General features: G+C 41.9%; 2 protein-coding genes across 3 annotated transcripts; both read right to left on the bottom strand.

The window, feature by feature from the left end:
- Window positions 1-89: 89 nt before the first annotated feature.
- On the bottom strand, window positions 90-3483 carry LOC100834800 (MACPF domain-containing protein CAD1). Its single transcript, XM_003569760.4, has 6 exons — window positions 2945-3483; window positions 2555-2793; window positions 2239-2434; window positions 1768-1951; window positions 1203-1366; window positions 90-890 (listed from the first exon to the last, which is right to left on the bottom strand). Exons 1-6 carry the CDS (start codon window positions 3218-3220, stop codon window positions 291-293), a joined length of 1659 nt encoding a protein of 552 aa, XP_003569808.1. The 5' UTR covers window positions 3221-3483; the 3' UTR covers window positions 90-290.
- Window positions 3484-6378: 2895 nt separating this feature from the next.
- On the bottom strand, window positions 6379-12654 carry LOC100834499 (protein HEADING DATE 3A). Of its 2 annotated transcripts, XM_024458297.1 has the most exons (5): window positions 12304-12654; window positions 8317-12217; window positions 8123-8184; window positions 7901-7941; window positions 6379-6777 (listed from the first exon to the last, which is right to left on the bottom strand). In XM_024458297.1, the coding sequence occupies exons 2-5, from the start codon at window positions 8509-8511 to the stop codon at window positions 6542-6544; spliced, it is 534 nt and encodes a 177-aa protein (XP_024314065.1). In that variant the 5' UTR covers window positions 8512-12217; window positions 12304-12654; the 3' UTR covers window positions 6379-6541. The 2 variants fall into 2 exon arrangements, with proteins under 2 accessions (XP_024314065.1, XP_003569807.1); XM_003569759.4 differs by having other exon boundaries at window positions 8317-12544.
- Between the last annotated feature and the right edge of the window lie 1699 nt (window positions 12655-14353).

Below are 14353 nucleotides of genomic sequence, written 5' to 3'. Positions count from 1 at the left end.
ACTCCCATTCTGCTTCAAACAGCAAATAGCTAATCAAGTGATCCAATATTTATCATATACAATTTCCACTGCGCTCAGAGACGATTGCAGAAGAGATGACTGGGGTCAGATATTTTGAACTGGACAAAAACATCTTGATGCTACTTTGCTCACAGCATCAACACAAGAAGCAGGAATCCACAGATGTTACATACAGTACCACACATGAACAAAAGAACAAAATGCTATCTTTAAACAGGGTGCTACTGCTTCATAGCAGAGTGAATGAATGAATGCTCTCAACATTTTGGTCAATAATTTAATAATGAGTACTTTGCACGCACAACAATCCTGCCCTTCTCCACACCCAATTTTGCTCCTGTGACCAGCCAGTGTCCAGGTGCATCTTGTGGGCCCTTCAACGTCTCAGTCATGTCAACAATTTTCACAAGTTTAGCATTATCACTTGAGGACGATGAAGATTCATCAGTCCTATGCATCAAAGAACTTGGACTGTGGTCCCACACTGATCTCCTAATCGTGCACCCAGGAACTCTGGAAAACAAGAGTTTAAGGTGGAGTACACTCTTTGCACCAAAATCCCACACTCCTAATTGTGCTCCTGTGACAATATAAACGCCGGACAGGTCCGTGATATTTGTTTCAGTGTATTCTATGGGCGCAGTACTGACATGAGCAAAATTCTTCCACTTGATTGGTTCGAACCATCGGCTATCCTGCTCTTCAGGCCCTTGCCATTTTGGTGGTCCAATCGTGATATGGGAGTCCCAATGAGGTAAAAATATTTTTGGTAATGAGCCAAGGTGCTGCAAATGAATAGCCAGACGGTTCTGTTTCGCTCCTTCCAAGCACAACCTGAGGCCAGTGACAGGTCTACGCCCAACAGATATCTGCATGTAGTCCATTACAAGTTAGCTTGAATTATATTGCTCTGCAAAATTTATCATCTTAAATATAGATCACATAGTCTCTATTTCACAGAAAATCCCATCAACTTGGTCTCCTGTATGCAGCCAACACTTAATTCACATCTCAAGCAAATTGTTCTTAAGCACGTCGTTAAAATGTTCTGTTTCTATTTTTTCCTAACAGACTTGGTGAATGACAAGATAGGATCTGGTAAGAACCATTAAATTAAGTTATCAATGGTAAAATAATGAGAGGAGAAGCAAATTCTCATACTCATGCATGGTGGTCTTTACCTGTTCTGTGCTAACAAAGAGCTTTGGACCCATCAAGCTGAACTGAAGCGATGGGCACACGGGCTCCTTTCTATTTTGGCCAGCAATACCCGGTGGTACTGGAGCCCAAACCAGTGGAACTTGGAAATCTAAGAAGTATTGTAGTTCTTCAATTGGAGGTTTGTCTGGAAAAAAAAAATCCACGTCACTGAAGAGATACCATGTAATATAACATTTTTTTAATTGTGGAGGAAAAACAAAAGGATAACTATCCAAATCTTTGGTCACAGATAACATATGAAAAGGTTTTTCCACATCACTATCTTTGGATAACATGACTAGTTACTACTGTATTAAACTACTGATTTAATCATGCTCGACATTATGACTTTAGGGCAGATATTTTGATCCTCATCATGCAAGCATCACCCTAAATAAAACATTTCAATCCAAACCGAAGAACAACTGCACATTCCCTGCTACTGTAATACGGAGTATAAACGATGATACTCTAGGATACCAGCTCAGAGTAATAAAAGTACATAAGGACACAAGGTACAGTCCCAAAAAGAGATGCATGTCTTACATGTCAGGTATAGATCAATTGCACGTGCAATGTGCTTCTTCCCAGGCATATCATCAACGAGTGAAACAATAGGGAGAAATGTCATGCCTATGACATCTGGTGCTGAGGAAACCGTTCTTATCCAGTCAGCAGAACTCTGAACAAGATCGCAACCTCCCCTCCTTCTGAAGATTACTGTCATATCCTGCAGGTGAACTGGAATTAGGATTTGTTGGCAGCTATTGAGGTGCAACACACATATCACATATGTATGTAGTGTATTTTCTTCTTCAATTGAACATGTGCCATGTGATGTTTCAATGAAGTTAATTTCCTACTGACTTAAACGTGGCTTTCAAAGATGCATCCAATAAATAGCGTTATGCGATTGGCATCCTTGTAGACTTACACAGCCCTCAAAGTTCTTAACAATTGCAAATAAAAAAGATCACTTTTATTAATTTTAAATTGACAGACAAGGAATTGGCTAACCTTTTCAGTATAATTGATGGGGGCTGCATCTGACTTGCTTTCCCCATTCGAGAATCTCTCGTTCCCAATTTCTCTCACATAATTTTTAAACTCCACTTCAGACAATTGGGATGATGAATGCTGCTTTATGTATACTTCATCCTTGCCACCAACCATTACAGAAGTAATGATATGCGTACCATAATTCTCGACAAAGCTGGGAAGAGGTGAAACAATAAAGGCTTGTTATATGATAAGGGCATGTAACATTATATAGGATGGCAATAATTATAACTGACCCTGATAGCAAGGTCAATGGAGAAGATTACCTACTGACCTAGCCAATGTTGATGGATCCCAACTATGTGGAATCGCGAGCTTTACACTCTCGTGAAGAATCAGCTGGTCACTAGTTATTTTAACTCTATACAGAGGCACAGAACAGCCATCGACCGCAAGGGACTTTGTCGCAGCTGCATCATTCTTCCAAGCACCCGTAAAGCTAAAAAGCGAGTTAAAGGAACCCAGCGGTACTGTTTCCAGCAAGCCTGCCTTCCTGTTGAAATGTTCAGCCATCTACGCAGCAAAATGGCGATGTCAGATGCGGTGGAGTTAACATATGAATTAAGATTTGCATCACAAAACGTGGAACAGAACAAGGCATGCCGTATACGCGTGCACGATCCGATCAAAATACTGAATCTGAACTCCAGAGCATCTCCCTCACCTTCTGGAAGCTGCAGACGAAGGGCTCGCCGGGGGCCGCGCCAGGGGAGACCGGGCGACTGCGCTCGGGGCTGCCAAGGTAGCCCTCGACCTCGACGTCTGGGGGCACGCTGCAGAGGACGCCGCCGCTGATAGGCAGGTCCCGCGCGCGGGCCTCGTCGAGCTTCACGAGCCTCCCGGCACCCTTGCAGTAGAGCAGGCGGTGGTCGCCGGCGGCGTCGAGGCCGCGGCCCACCGCCTGAAGAGCCGCCTCCAGGGCGGAGCCGGCGAGGCTCATGGGCCCCTCCACTTCTCCGCCGCCCACTCGAGATCCGTGGCGATTCAGCTTGGCCGCGGCGATCTGGGGAGGCTCCGGGCGGTGCGTGAGCTACTCCTTCGCGGAGATTACGAGAGGTGAAGACGGGGAAGAAGACACGGACAGGGGATGGAGGGGTCGTCGCCAGAGAAGCTTTTGACCGCCGCTATTGCTGTCGATCGGGGGAGGGAGAGGGGGACACGGTTTCTCCGGAGGAAGGGAACTGGGGTAGAAGGCGACGCAGCCTGCCTGGGGTAGCTTGGTTTGACTAGATTTTTTTTTCTGCTTTTCTATTTGCTCTCATTCAATTCAATCGTGTCATATCATGCCAGATAGTAGTATTTCAAAGCACGCATTCAATGTTGTCACCCCGTTTTTATTTTATTTTCTTGCGAGAATCCTGGTTTCTTCTCTGCGTGGTTGAAAACTTGAAATAGAAAGTGCATGGCACTGAAAAGGTAGTTTGACTCGTTGTATGGATTATGTTTTGGAATCTGTCTACACATGAACAACACGTGTTACGTAAGTAATTAAGTAAAAGGGCATGCTGTTCGTTTTGAATGCTACAATTCCAAGGTTAATGTTCCAATAAAAAGTCAAACTTCTAGAAATTATTATCTGACTACTCTATGGAAAAACATTATATGTCCTTCTATAATGGCCCACAAAAGCAAGTAATTATAATTGGATATAGCTTGGTCAAACTCAAATTCTTCTAATGCAAATCCAATAATTATAGGGCATTCCAACCTATCTTTTTCTTTGGAGAAAAAAACTATCTATTTTTATATACAAAGTGCCTTATTATCTTAGTAGCCCGAGGTGGACCCAAAGAATGCTAAGTGGAGCCTCAACCCCCTCAAATTTTGAAGATCCTTCGGAATGTCCAATAAAAATATTCAAAAGATTTGATTTACAAGAGAAGAGCCCCAACTCAAATTTCTTCTGGGTCCACCAACATAACAACTTCATATAAGTAAAGAGAGACTAAACAAGTTAGTGGATAAACGATTTCATCACCAAGTTCAAACCTTGTGGCTTGTGTTTGCCCTATTGCTTCTTATATTATTCATCGACGTAGTTTTCCTACGTTGAAGAGGAAAATTATTCCAACCCAATTTACTTTGGCCAGTCTACATATATTTTTCCTAGGGCACACAAGTGGGGGTGCCAGCAAGTTAGTTTCAGATTATTTTGTTCATTGATACATTTTGCTTCTATTTATGCATGGCTGAAGGTGTGGTTTGGTATATTTGTCAAGGATTTGTATTTTTGAGAGGCAAAATCCCAACGCTTAGTGATGGGTTCGTTGCATGGAAAACAAAAAAATTCCTACGAGAAGTGCGGAAAAAACCCAAGACCATATCTATTAGGTGTAAGTAACGAGAGGGATTATGAGCATCATACCCTCGTAAACCACAAAGCGTTACGATCACGGGATCGTTGTTGGCGTAGTGGAACTTTCGATGAGATCAATCTCAGTGCAAAACCGACGGCACCTCCTTGGTATCCACACGTTCAGCTTCACGTCATCTCCTCCTTCTTGATCCAGCAAGTGAGGGGAAGAGGTCGATGAGATTCCAGCAGCACGACGGTGTGGTGGTGGCTATGGTGCAGAGCTCAGCGGGCAGAGCTTTGCTGCGTGTAGAGGAGGAGGAGAGGGGCTCAGGGGAGAGAGATCCAGCTGAGGGCTTGGTTCCCCTCGCCCCTCCCCTCTATTTATATAGGGAGTGGTGGCCAGGGTTTGCCCCTCCTCCAAAAAGGAGCTAGGGCCAGCCAGGGGAGTCCCGGAAGGAATCCTCCTTCTGCCCGGCCTCCCCACGTACATGGAGTTCCACCACGTGGTGGAGGGCTCCACCGAAGGCTTCCTTTTCCCCTGATGGGCTTAGGCCCATTGGGGGATAATTAATTAGATTACTCTAATTAATTACTACAGAGAGGCCTAATTAAATTTTCAGAAATAATCCGGAACATTTCAGAACCTTCCGAGAACTTCCGGAACCTTCTAGAATATTCTCGGTCAATACCGGAAAATATCCCGAATTTTTCCGAAACAGCTTTCCCATATATAATTCTTTATTTCCGGACCATTCCGAAGCTTCTCGTGATGTCCTGGATCCCATCCTGAACTCCGAATCAATATTCGATATCACCATCTATTATCTCATCGTACCCTAGCGACATTAACCGTTAAGTGTGTGACCCTACGGGTTCGAGAACATGCGGAGATGACCGAGACACCTTTCTGATCAATAACCAATAGCGGGACCTGGATGTCCATAATGGTTCCCACATATTCCACGAAAATCTCATCGGTTTAAACACGATGTCAAGGATTCAATTAATCCGGTATTCAATTCCCTTTGTCTCGCGATATATTACTTGCCCGAGATTTCATCGTCGGTATCACCATACTTAGTTCAATCTCGTTACCAGCAAGTTCTCTTTACTCGTACTGCAATATAATATCCTGTGACTAAACACATTAGTCACATGCTTGCAAGCTCATTAGGATGTTATATTACCGAGAGGGCCCAGAGATATCTCTCCGTCACATGAAGTGACAAATCCCAGTCTTGATCCATACAACCCAACAAGCACCTTCCGATATACCTGAAGAACACCTTTATGATCACCCAATTACGAGATGACGGTTGATGTCCACAAAGTATTCTTCCGGTACTAGGGAGTGGCATGATCTCATGGTCTAAGGAAATGATACTTGACATAATAAAAACAGCAATTTAAACTTAAGTGACACAATCAAAAGTTATGCTTAGGTTTGGGTCTGCCCATCACATCATTCTCCTAATGATATGACCTCATTATTAAATGACAACACATGTCTATGGTTAGAAAACCTTAACCATCTTTTAACCAACGAGCTAATCTAGTAGAGGCGTATTAGGGACACGGTATTTGTTTATTTATCCACACATGTATTTAGTTTCCTGTTAATACACTTATAGCATGGATAATAAACATTTATCAAGAACAAGGAAATATGATAATAACAAATTTATTATTGCCTCTAGGGCATATTTCCAACAGGTTCGATATGGTACAACATTACTTCAAGAAATAAGTATTCTTGATCTCTTCACGCATAAATGATGGTTACCCTGTGATAGACTTGCAAATATTAAAGTGAAGTTCATGCTAAGTGCAATTATTCAAACTTACACAAATGTTAAAGCGAAGTTTCATACTAAGTGCACACTAGTTTGAGAGTCTGACTAGTGGCATTGTTATACATTTCCCATAAAAATACCATCCGATGGTCTCTAGCATTTGTTTTCACTCTTAAGAAGTTCGGGGCCCGAATCTTCTTCCACCAGAACCAGCTTCCCTTTGACAGTTAAAATATGTGGCAGCCACAGTGTCCAGGTTGTATTGATGTGCAAAGCTCCTGCAGTTAAAGTTGTGTCGCACTTCTGGTGCAAAAACTGTCCCCTTGCCAAGTTGTTGGAAAAGCACAAATACCATGCGATGGATGCCGATTCTTGGTTCTGGTCTTTCGTAGACCACAAGTTCCTGGCCTGCAAGTAGGCTCAAATATTATCTATACTAATGTTTAGTAGTACTTTTGCAGTGGGCAGCAAACATTGCCAAGTTTATGTTCCCAAAGAGATTGTGAAAGCTGTAGATTTCTTTTATGTTGTCCGGGACAAATAACTTAATCCTCCTGAGCTTATATACTACTGTCAAAATAAGCTAGGTCATGAAATAAATTCTAAAAGGTTATCTGGCTGAATCTTGCGTATAAGTGTTTGTAGTCTTATATGCTCCATAAGTCACTCTCTGTCTCTCCCTCCCCGGCAAATTGAGCTTTTATCTGCAAGTGGTGTCAGGCTTGTTCTATCACAAAAAACGCTCCAATGATCATAAGCTTTTAAAAGCTAAGCTTAAGTATGCCAAACAGGACATATATCGGTAAGTGCAGTGAGCAGCTATCACATTGTTAGTAGGTGTTAACAAGCAACATGTTTGTTCAACAGTTTAGACTAGCAGAAGTCAATAATTGGATGAATAGGATTGAAAGTTTTCACTGAATGGAGGTTTTCACCTGATACGTTCCCATGTTGAAAGGGGCATGAAGTCTCTAATCACTTATATGAATATTTTAATTGTTTGGTTGATGAGTTTAAGAATCATATTTGTTGGATAGGTATGCTACTAGGTTACTCTTCGAGGCAGATAAAGTGTTAATATTCTAATTTCAAGGTTGTTGCTTGCCTGTGTTGCTTCTGTTGTTTCCAAGGATGAACATTGACCTACGGATAAGTGGGAAAGTTGTGGACTACTTAAAATAAGCGGTACTTGAGTTCTGAATACAATACTTTAAGAGTGGCCAGTGTTAAAATTCCTTGCCCATGCTAGAGATATTCTAGATGTGGATTCACATTGAGTGCAATTACATTTTCATCCCATGAGAGTTTTATAAACTGTTCTTATGCATGTATTCTCAGTCCCCATAACTTTATTTATGTAATTTTATAAGTCGCATAAACTGTGGGGTCATAGTTCATTGTAACAACTACCATGTAAGATGTTAGTTTGTGCTGACTGTTGATTAGGAGCACTTCGTACATCGAAGATATATGGAGTAATTCTTTTAACTACAAAAATCTAGAAAATATGATATGTAATGTGAGATTATACCAAAGCTAGCTCCAGTTGTCCCAGGGATATCTATCACCATCCTACACACAAGACAATCTATATTAAAACAGGGCATGCATTGAAGGATGGAGAATTATGTGAAACAGATCGGAAAAAAAACTAGAGGGTGTACATTGTGATGACAACGAGGTGGTTGTCTAGTGATCTAGTCCACGGGAAATAAGGAAAGAACAGGGAAATTCGAACTTGACATTGTCTTACCAGTGCAAGTACTCCCTTAGTGATGGATTGCTTGGGCTTGGGGCATCCGGATCCACCAGTACCTTTTGGGTGAAGAATAAACCAATTTAGTTGAGGGATTAGTTATAAGAATTTTCAGGTAATAAAGTTAATTGCATTGTGAAAATGTAAAATGATTAGCACATGGTCAGATAGTAGCATATGTCTTTGCTTACCAGCGTGTAGAACACCCTAAGATCATTGCCACCAACATCAACTCTTGGCTTGTTCGCAACTGCAGATGGTTTAAGCTCAACACCTGCAAGAAGTAGCCTATTGTTGTAGGTTATTCTGAGGGGGGTAGCTGGTGTAAATGGATCCAAAACCTCCTCTATGACATGGCCTAGAACCAATGATCCCACAGTGGACATGTTTTCTGTGAGAAAAAGTATAACCTGTTAGTGTTTTTTATTACCTTGCTCAATGTGGACTCGGAGAAGCTGACCGGAGAGCGAACTGCTTATAAAGCGGGGACATTGCTTGTCATAATCACCTTTCCGAAAGTTGAGATACCAGTTTCGTATCACTTACCTATGGCTTGTATGAGCTGTGCAGTGTACTGGACAATTGGAATTGGACAACTTACCTAAGGCTTTCTCTTGCTAGCAGTACGGTTTTGGTTTATTGGAGGAAATCTAGAAGTCTAGTGCAACCGGTCTGTTGATTGTCTTGTTATCTGGCCATAGAATCTGTTTGTATTTGAATAGTAGAGAAAATGTTGCTATACTTATATTATGTACCATGAAAATATATAGATGCATGCTTCCGAGACAGCTTTATCGCCACTCCATGTCGGGTCTGAACCTTAATTAGCTTTAGCTGGTAAGCTCTGCAGCTGAAGTGCTTGTTGTATGCAGGTATCAGACACATACAATAAATTCGGTGCTCTCTTTTATCTCTTATCAATGGTGGCCCTGCTATTTAGTATTGGCATGTCATAAGCGAGTTACATTTCTAGAGAATGTTGTGTGGCTAGCCTTAGGGTTCACTAAAGTAATCAGAAGACATTGGGGTATTGGGACATACAACTTAAGTTCTGAAATACAAACACATCATCAACTTTAGTAGCTGGTTTTAAGGAAATATAAAATAGGATTATTCTCATAATAAGAATAACCAGTTTTTCATCGGTAGTTCCTCAAGAAAACATGTCTGTTACCGAACTCTTCTCGAGCTCTAGGTGTCTTTTTGAGGTGTTTATCCCCTCTGTGTCAACCAGAGCCCTGCCATAGTGCCATACATGTCAAATCTCCTCAAGCTTAAGAGGCTTCCTTGGTTCTTGGTACTAGTAGTATTCTTGAAAATTCTGGAGGGATTGTTGCTATGTAGAGATTTTTGAGAAATACACATCGCTTATGGCACTGGAGCAATTGAACAGTGCTTTCATCAATATTATTGTTGATTTCACCTTTATTTAATCCTGAAACAACATATGGACTCCTGGTGTCTGGTATACGGTACAAATTTGTTCTCAGCCAGGAAAAATCTTACCATCTGGTAACTGTTGGTTATCGACCTTAGTGCCACCCCGGAATTATGTGTCCATGTAAATTTTCACTTGAAATTGTAAGTCCAAATTGAACCGATCACCTAGTGCAAAACAACTGGTTGAATGCTAAGGAGGGTGTGGCTTTGAATAGGAGTTCGATGTGTACAGTTGCTGTTCCACGGGAAAAAAAAATCCTTTTTCTCGATCACATATGATATTTTTCTAGCCAGAGATTTTTTTCCCCTAGTCATCATAAGAAGCTCATCTATAGGCCATAATGCAGGTTTTTGGTGCAATCATGCATATTCTCCCAAGCATAGAAATTCTTTAAGTTGTGCCATCATACAGATCCCTAGAAATTTTATAGCCAGAGATTTAGATTCTATTTTCGATGCTAGAGAAAGTAGAATCTACTAGCTCTTTCAAATATGATACGTTGGGGAAAAATGTATGCACGGTCGCATTTTATTATATAGTGCAAAGTTGCATAATATGTTACCTAACCGTGTTTACAACATTTGGAAACACTTTCATCGATAGAAAACTTATTATTGGATCTCTTATGATTTTATCTTTTCAATGCACTTCTGTGTGGTTGTCGTTGAATAATTGTGCACAATATCTGATATGGTTAAAAATGATATTCAATGCAAGAGTTGTTCATAGTCCATGCCAGCTTTTGGAAGTTGAAAGTGGTAGCATCTTTTTTGTTGGATAACAATGTTCTCCCAAAAAGAAAGCTCGAAAGAGAGAATAATTTCAACATTGCTTTATCTATATTTGTCACCCTTATTGAGTGGACAGCATTCAGCTGCGATGTTGTTTCACGCAGCACAATTTTCTTGGAAATGTTGGTAGTCAAACAATAATATACGAAAATAATGATCATATTAGTCATTTGTTTATGGAATTACTGAACTAAATATTACTCCCTCCGATCCAAAATAAGTGTCTCGGGTTTGAACTAAGCCTAGTTCAAGTCTAGTTCAAAACGGAGACACTTATTTTGGATCGGAGGTAGTATTAATAGTTGCATGTCATAATATACCAAAATAATGATCATATTAGTCATTTGTTTATGGAATTACTGAACTAAATATTACTCCCTCCGATCCAAAATAAGTGTCTCTGTTTTGAACTAGACACTTATTTTGGATCAGAGGTAGTATTAATAGTTGCATGTCATAAAAAGAAGCTTGTCCATTACATAATTTGTATCAATAAGTTTACATGCCATATTTCATAATTTAATTTGTGCATTACCAAGATTGTGTGGATAATTTTGTACACAATATCTTCTGCGGCTTTTGCAATTCTATAAGTAAAAACAAATAATTGTGTTTGTTCCTGATCTCCTCGCTTTGGTTTTGGATTCTCCGGTTGATTCAAGACGGGGTTGTGTCTAGATTGTTGCTAGAAGGGCTTGCCACAAATAAATTGTTAGAATGGGATGTGAAAGTCAGGATGCAAGTGGACCTCTCCGCCGCGTGCCCGCATTGCACGACAGTCAGGATGCATAGGGTATTATGCAAATTTAGAAGGAGCCACTTCCCTCATGAAGGCTTGCCCGCATAGTTATGCAGGCCTCCGCGGCACATGAAGGAAAAGCAGGCGCTTTGAGCAGAGCAGGCTAAATTTCAATAAACTTTCTTTTGTGGGTATAAATTTCAATAAACCATATGACAGGATTATAGTCTTTTAACTAACATAATACGCTACAATCAGCCACAGGAGTCTCGAATTTGTTGAACTGTAACGATTCTTTGTGCAGTCCAGTTTTCACAAACAAAAACCTTGTAGCAGGATAACAAAAGAGAAGTACTGAACAATGTGGACAAAGCAAGCTGCACCCTTTTTAATTCCAGACTTCTCATTTCTCATGTGACTTCATCTCTCGGTTCTACATCTAGCCATAAAACCTTTTTCTCGAACACGCTGAGTGGCGTGTATCTAGCCATAAAACCTAGTCCATTAAACTTCCCTTTTCATGTCAAAGAGACTCCAACAGAAAAACGGTGATACCCAGATTAAGAGACTTTGATGCAAATTCGGCTCAAGGAGAATCCATCACATGTATCGATGTGCTGCTGTCAGTGTTGGGTACTAAGTTCTATTCTCAACAGGAACAAAGCAACATACACATATATGCATGTGAAAGGCACCACCATCATGCCAGTATCTAGTTTTCAGTAATCTAAGGGCTTGCTAGTAGGATGAAATTTTACTTAAATCGCAAATCTCAAAATTCAGTTAATCAGCTTTGGTTTTGTTAAATGCAGGATTGATTTTGCTTAAACCCAAGATTAAACCTTGGTTAAGGATCCTAATTTCAGGTGAAATAGTGAACTTCGCTTCATAGTGTTTTTGTACTGTTGTTTTATGTATGCATTATACCAGGACAATGTAGCTACTTGCAATTATTATTAATGTTCCTGACATAACATATGTAGCCGATTGCCACAAAAGTTACCATTTTCATCTTTAATTCCTATGATTGCTTCCTCATTATTTCCTCAGGCTTCTTCCTCTTTATTTCCTCAGACTTCTTCCTTTTTATCTGCAGGCTTCTTCTCGATCTCCTCCAGGTTCTTCTTACCCAGCAACAACAGCAAGCATGAGGCGCTCATAAAATCAACCAACAGTCCAAGAGGGAAAAGAGTGGTGTACACTGTACTTCTTGGAGGGTGGCTGGTCGGGTTGCTCTCCTTTTTGAACGATCCCATACTGCCCTCGGGGACTCGATCGATCACAGCCGCCTCGTCCGCCTCTGCCTCCTCCATCTTATTCTCCTCCTCTCCTCTCCTTCCTCCTCCGCCGCCACCCATCCGCCTTCTCCTCCGCCATTCTTGACAGCTTCTAGGATCGAATCAAAATACGCGCGTGGAAGAAAGAGAAAGGGACGGGTGAAGCACAGGCAACGACGAGCTGGGTGGGAGCGGCTCGGCGCAGGTGGCGACGAGGAGGGAGCAGGGCGCCAGGCGGCCCAGGCGGCGGCGAGCAGCGTGGCCTTGTGTTGCGGATTTGTGCGCGAGGGCTGAGGAAAGCTACCAGGAGGCTATGCGGGCCTTGCCGGGTATGCAATATGTGGCCGTAAAGCCCACCTAACTTGCGCAGTCTTCCCGTGATTTATGCGGCGCGGTTGACGCGGGCCTGACGGCCTGTGGACATAGTAGGCTTCCGCCAGCATCCCCAAAAGAAACGAAATCCCCACTTTCAAAGAAACTCTCCTCGTGGGAATAGCGCTCTAATTTTGTGCGGAATAAGTTCGTACTTCCTTTTATGGTATTGCCGTGCTAAAGAATCATCGGGTCAAAGTAATTTATGTACGGACTAGGTAGATCACATTTTTGCAGTCGCCAAACTCGTCACTGAGACTGAACACTGATATACTTTGCCTTGAGAACAGGTTTCTTAGCATGTGTCTTGTGTATCTGCATTGTCGTCAGATTTGGCTGTGGTTTTGTGGTCCAAGTGAACGCGGTGGTGCGACAGAAGCCGGAGATACAAATGACACTTGTCAAAGGTGCAATTTCATTTCTGGTGCAACTTAATTACCGTGTGTCTGCCTTAGCAACTCTTTTCTACACTAATATTCCTCGGCTGCTTCGTCAACCTTCAGGGAGCACTCTGGTGGTCGTTTTTCCTTGCCGAACCATGGTGTTCCCCAATCTCTTATCTTCGGTTTGAAGGCTCGAAGGAGGCGGCTCGGATGACGCGGCTGGAACAATGCGAAGGAACATGTAGCGGAAGCAACTGATCCGGCAGGCACGCGGCATCTTGTTTGCTTTTTCTTGTATGCTCCAAGCAAAAGGCAATAGGAATAACAAAAGAAAAAAGAAATTGCAGCTCGAAGATGTACGAACGACTGAATCAACTCAACGATAGCCTTTCAGTCGTGGAGAGGGTAAAGATGCTACCAAACAAACCTGAGCCCTCCATTTTATGCGACCCAGTGACTAATATACTATTACGAATTTGCTGTTGATCAGCCGCCTGAGAAATACTTATTTCTCAGTCGACGCATATGGACCGTCCATTTGTTTGTTCGCGTGAAGATTGGTGCGTTTTTTCTTTTTTCTGTGTTTGTTTAGGTGTGGGCTGTTGTTTGGGCCGCATTGTCCTTCACGTTTGTGTGCTTTGGGCTTTTTTGGGACCGGCCCAAAGTGTGATTGGAGCGAAACTTATCCTTCTCAAGAGATCTGTTCGATCGAAGCGTATTCTTCTCAACCGCATGCACACCTAGCAACTTCGGAACATGTCAGTGCGCCGCCTCCGTGAAGATCGACGGCCGGCTTGCCCTATCCAATGCTCTGACCGACCGGTTCGTCCTCCCGACGCCGACTCTTCTTGTGCTGAGCTCTCCGCCGCCTCAACCTTCACTCCCCCGCTGGATCTTTGCTCATATCACTGCCGATGTTTTGTATGAATGCATGATGTAGTGACCAATTGTTTTGTTCGATGTAAATAGCAGTGAGCAAATTTCTGTAGTGTCCAAATAAGTACCGCCGCATGATTCAATGACCAATTTTTTTGTTCGATGTGGCAGTGATCAAATTTCTGTAGCATATAAAAAAGGATGGCTTGAATGTATGATTACAGTGGCCAAGTTTTATCTTTTTTTTTTTTGTGAACGCCTTGCATATTTGCTCTAGTCCACTGTGCACTGTAGACAAACTTTTATTTTGGAGTTAATACCGTTGTTTCTTGTTTGTCATGTTCCCATG

This window comes from Brachypodium distachyon, chromosome 2, assembly GCF_000005505.3.
Source record: "Brachypodium distachyon strain Bd21 chromosome 2, Brachypodium_distachyon_v3.0, whole genome shotgun sequence".
NCBI lineage: Eukaryota > Viridiplantae > Streptophyta > Magnoliopsida > Poales > Poaceae > Brachypodium > Brachypodium distachyon.
Note: the sequence above shows the minus strand (reverse complement) of the source record. Positions and strands in the feature narration are given on the sequence as shown.

Excerpts from the sequence above, each read along its gene's own strand:
- LOC100834800 (XM_003569760.4), bottom strand. The coding sequence starts at position 3,220 with ATGAGCCTCGCCGGCTCCGCCCTGGAGGCGGCTCTTCAGGCGGTGGGC. Across the intron at positions 2,794-2,944 it reads TCGTCTGCAGCTTCCAGAAG|ATGGCTGAACATTTCAACAG; the intron begins GTGAGGGAGATG and ends TTTGCTGCGTAG. Across the intron at positions 2,435-2,554 it reads GATCCATCAACATTGGCTAG|CTTTGTCGAGAATTATGGTA; the intron begins GTCAGTAGGTAA and ends ACCTCTTCCCAG.
- LOC100834499 (XM_024458297.1), bottom strand. The coding sequence starts at position 8,511 with ATGTCCACTGTGGGATCATTGGTTCTAGGCCATGTCATAGAGGAGGTT. Across the intron at positions 7,942-8,122 it reads CTAAGGGAGTACTTGCACTG|GATGGTGATAGATATCCCTG; the intron begins GTAAGACAATGT and ends TCTTGTGTGTAG. Across the intron at positions 6,778-7,900 it reads GACAACTGGAGCTAGCTTTG|GCCAGGAACTTGTGGTCTAC; the intron begins GTATAATCTCAC and ends GCCTACTTGCAG.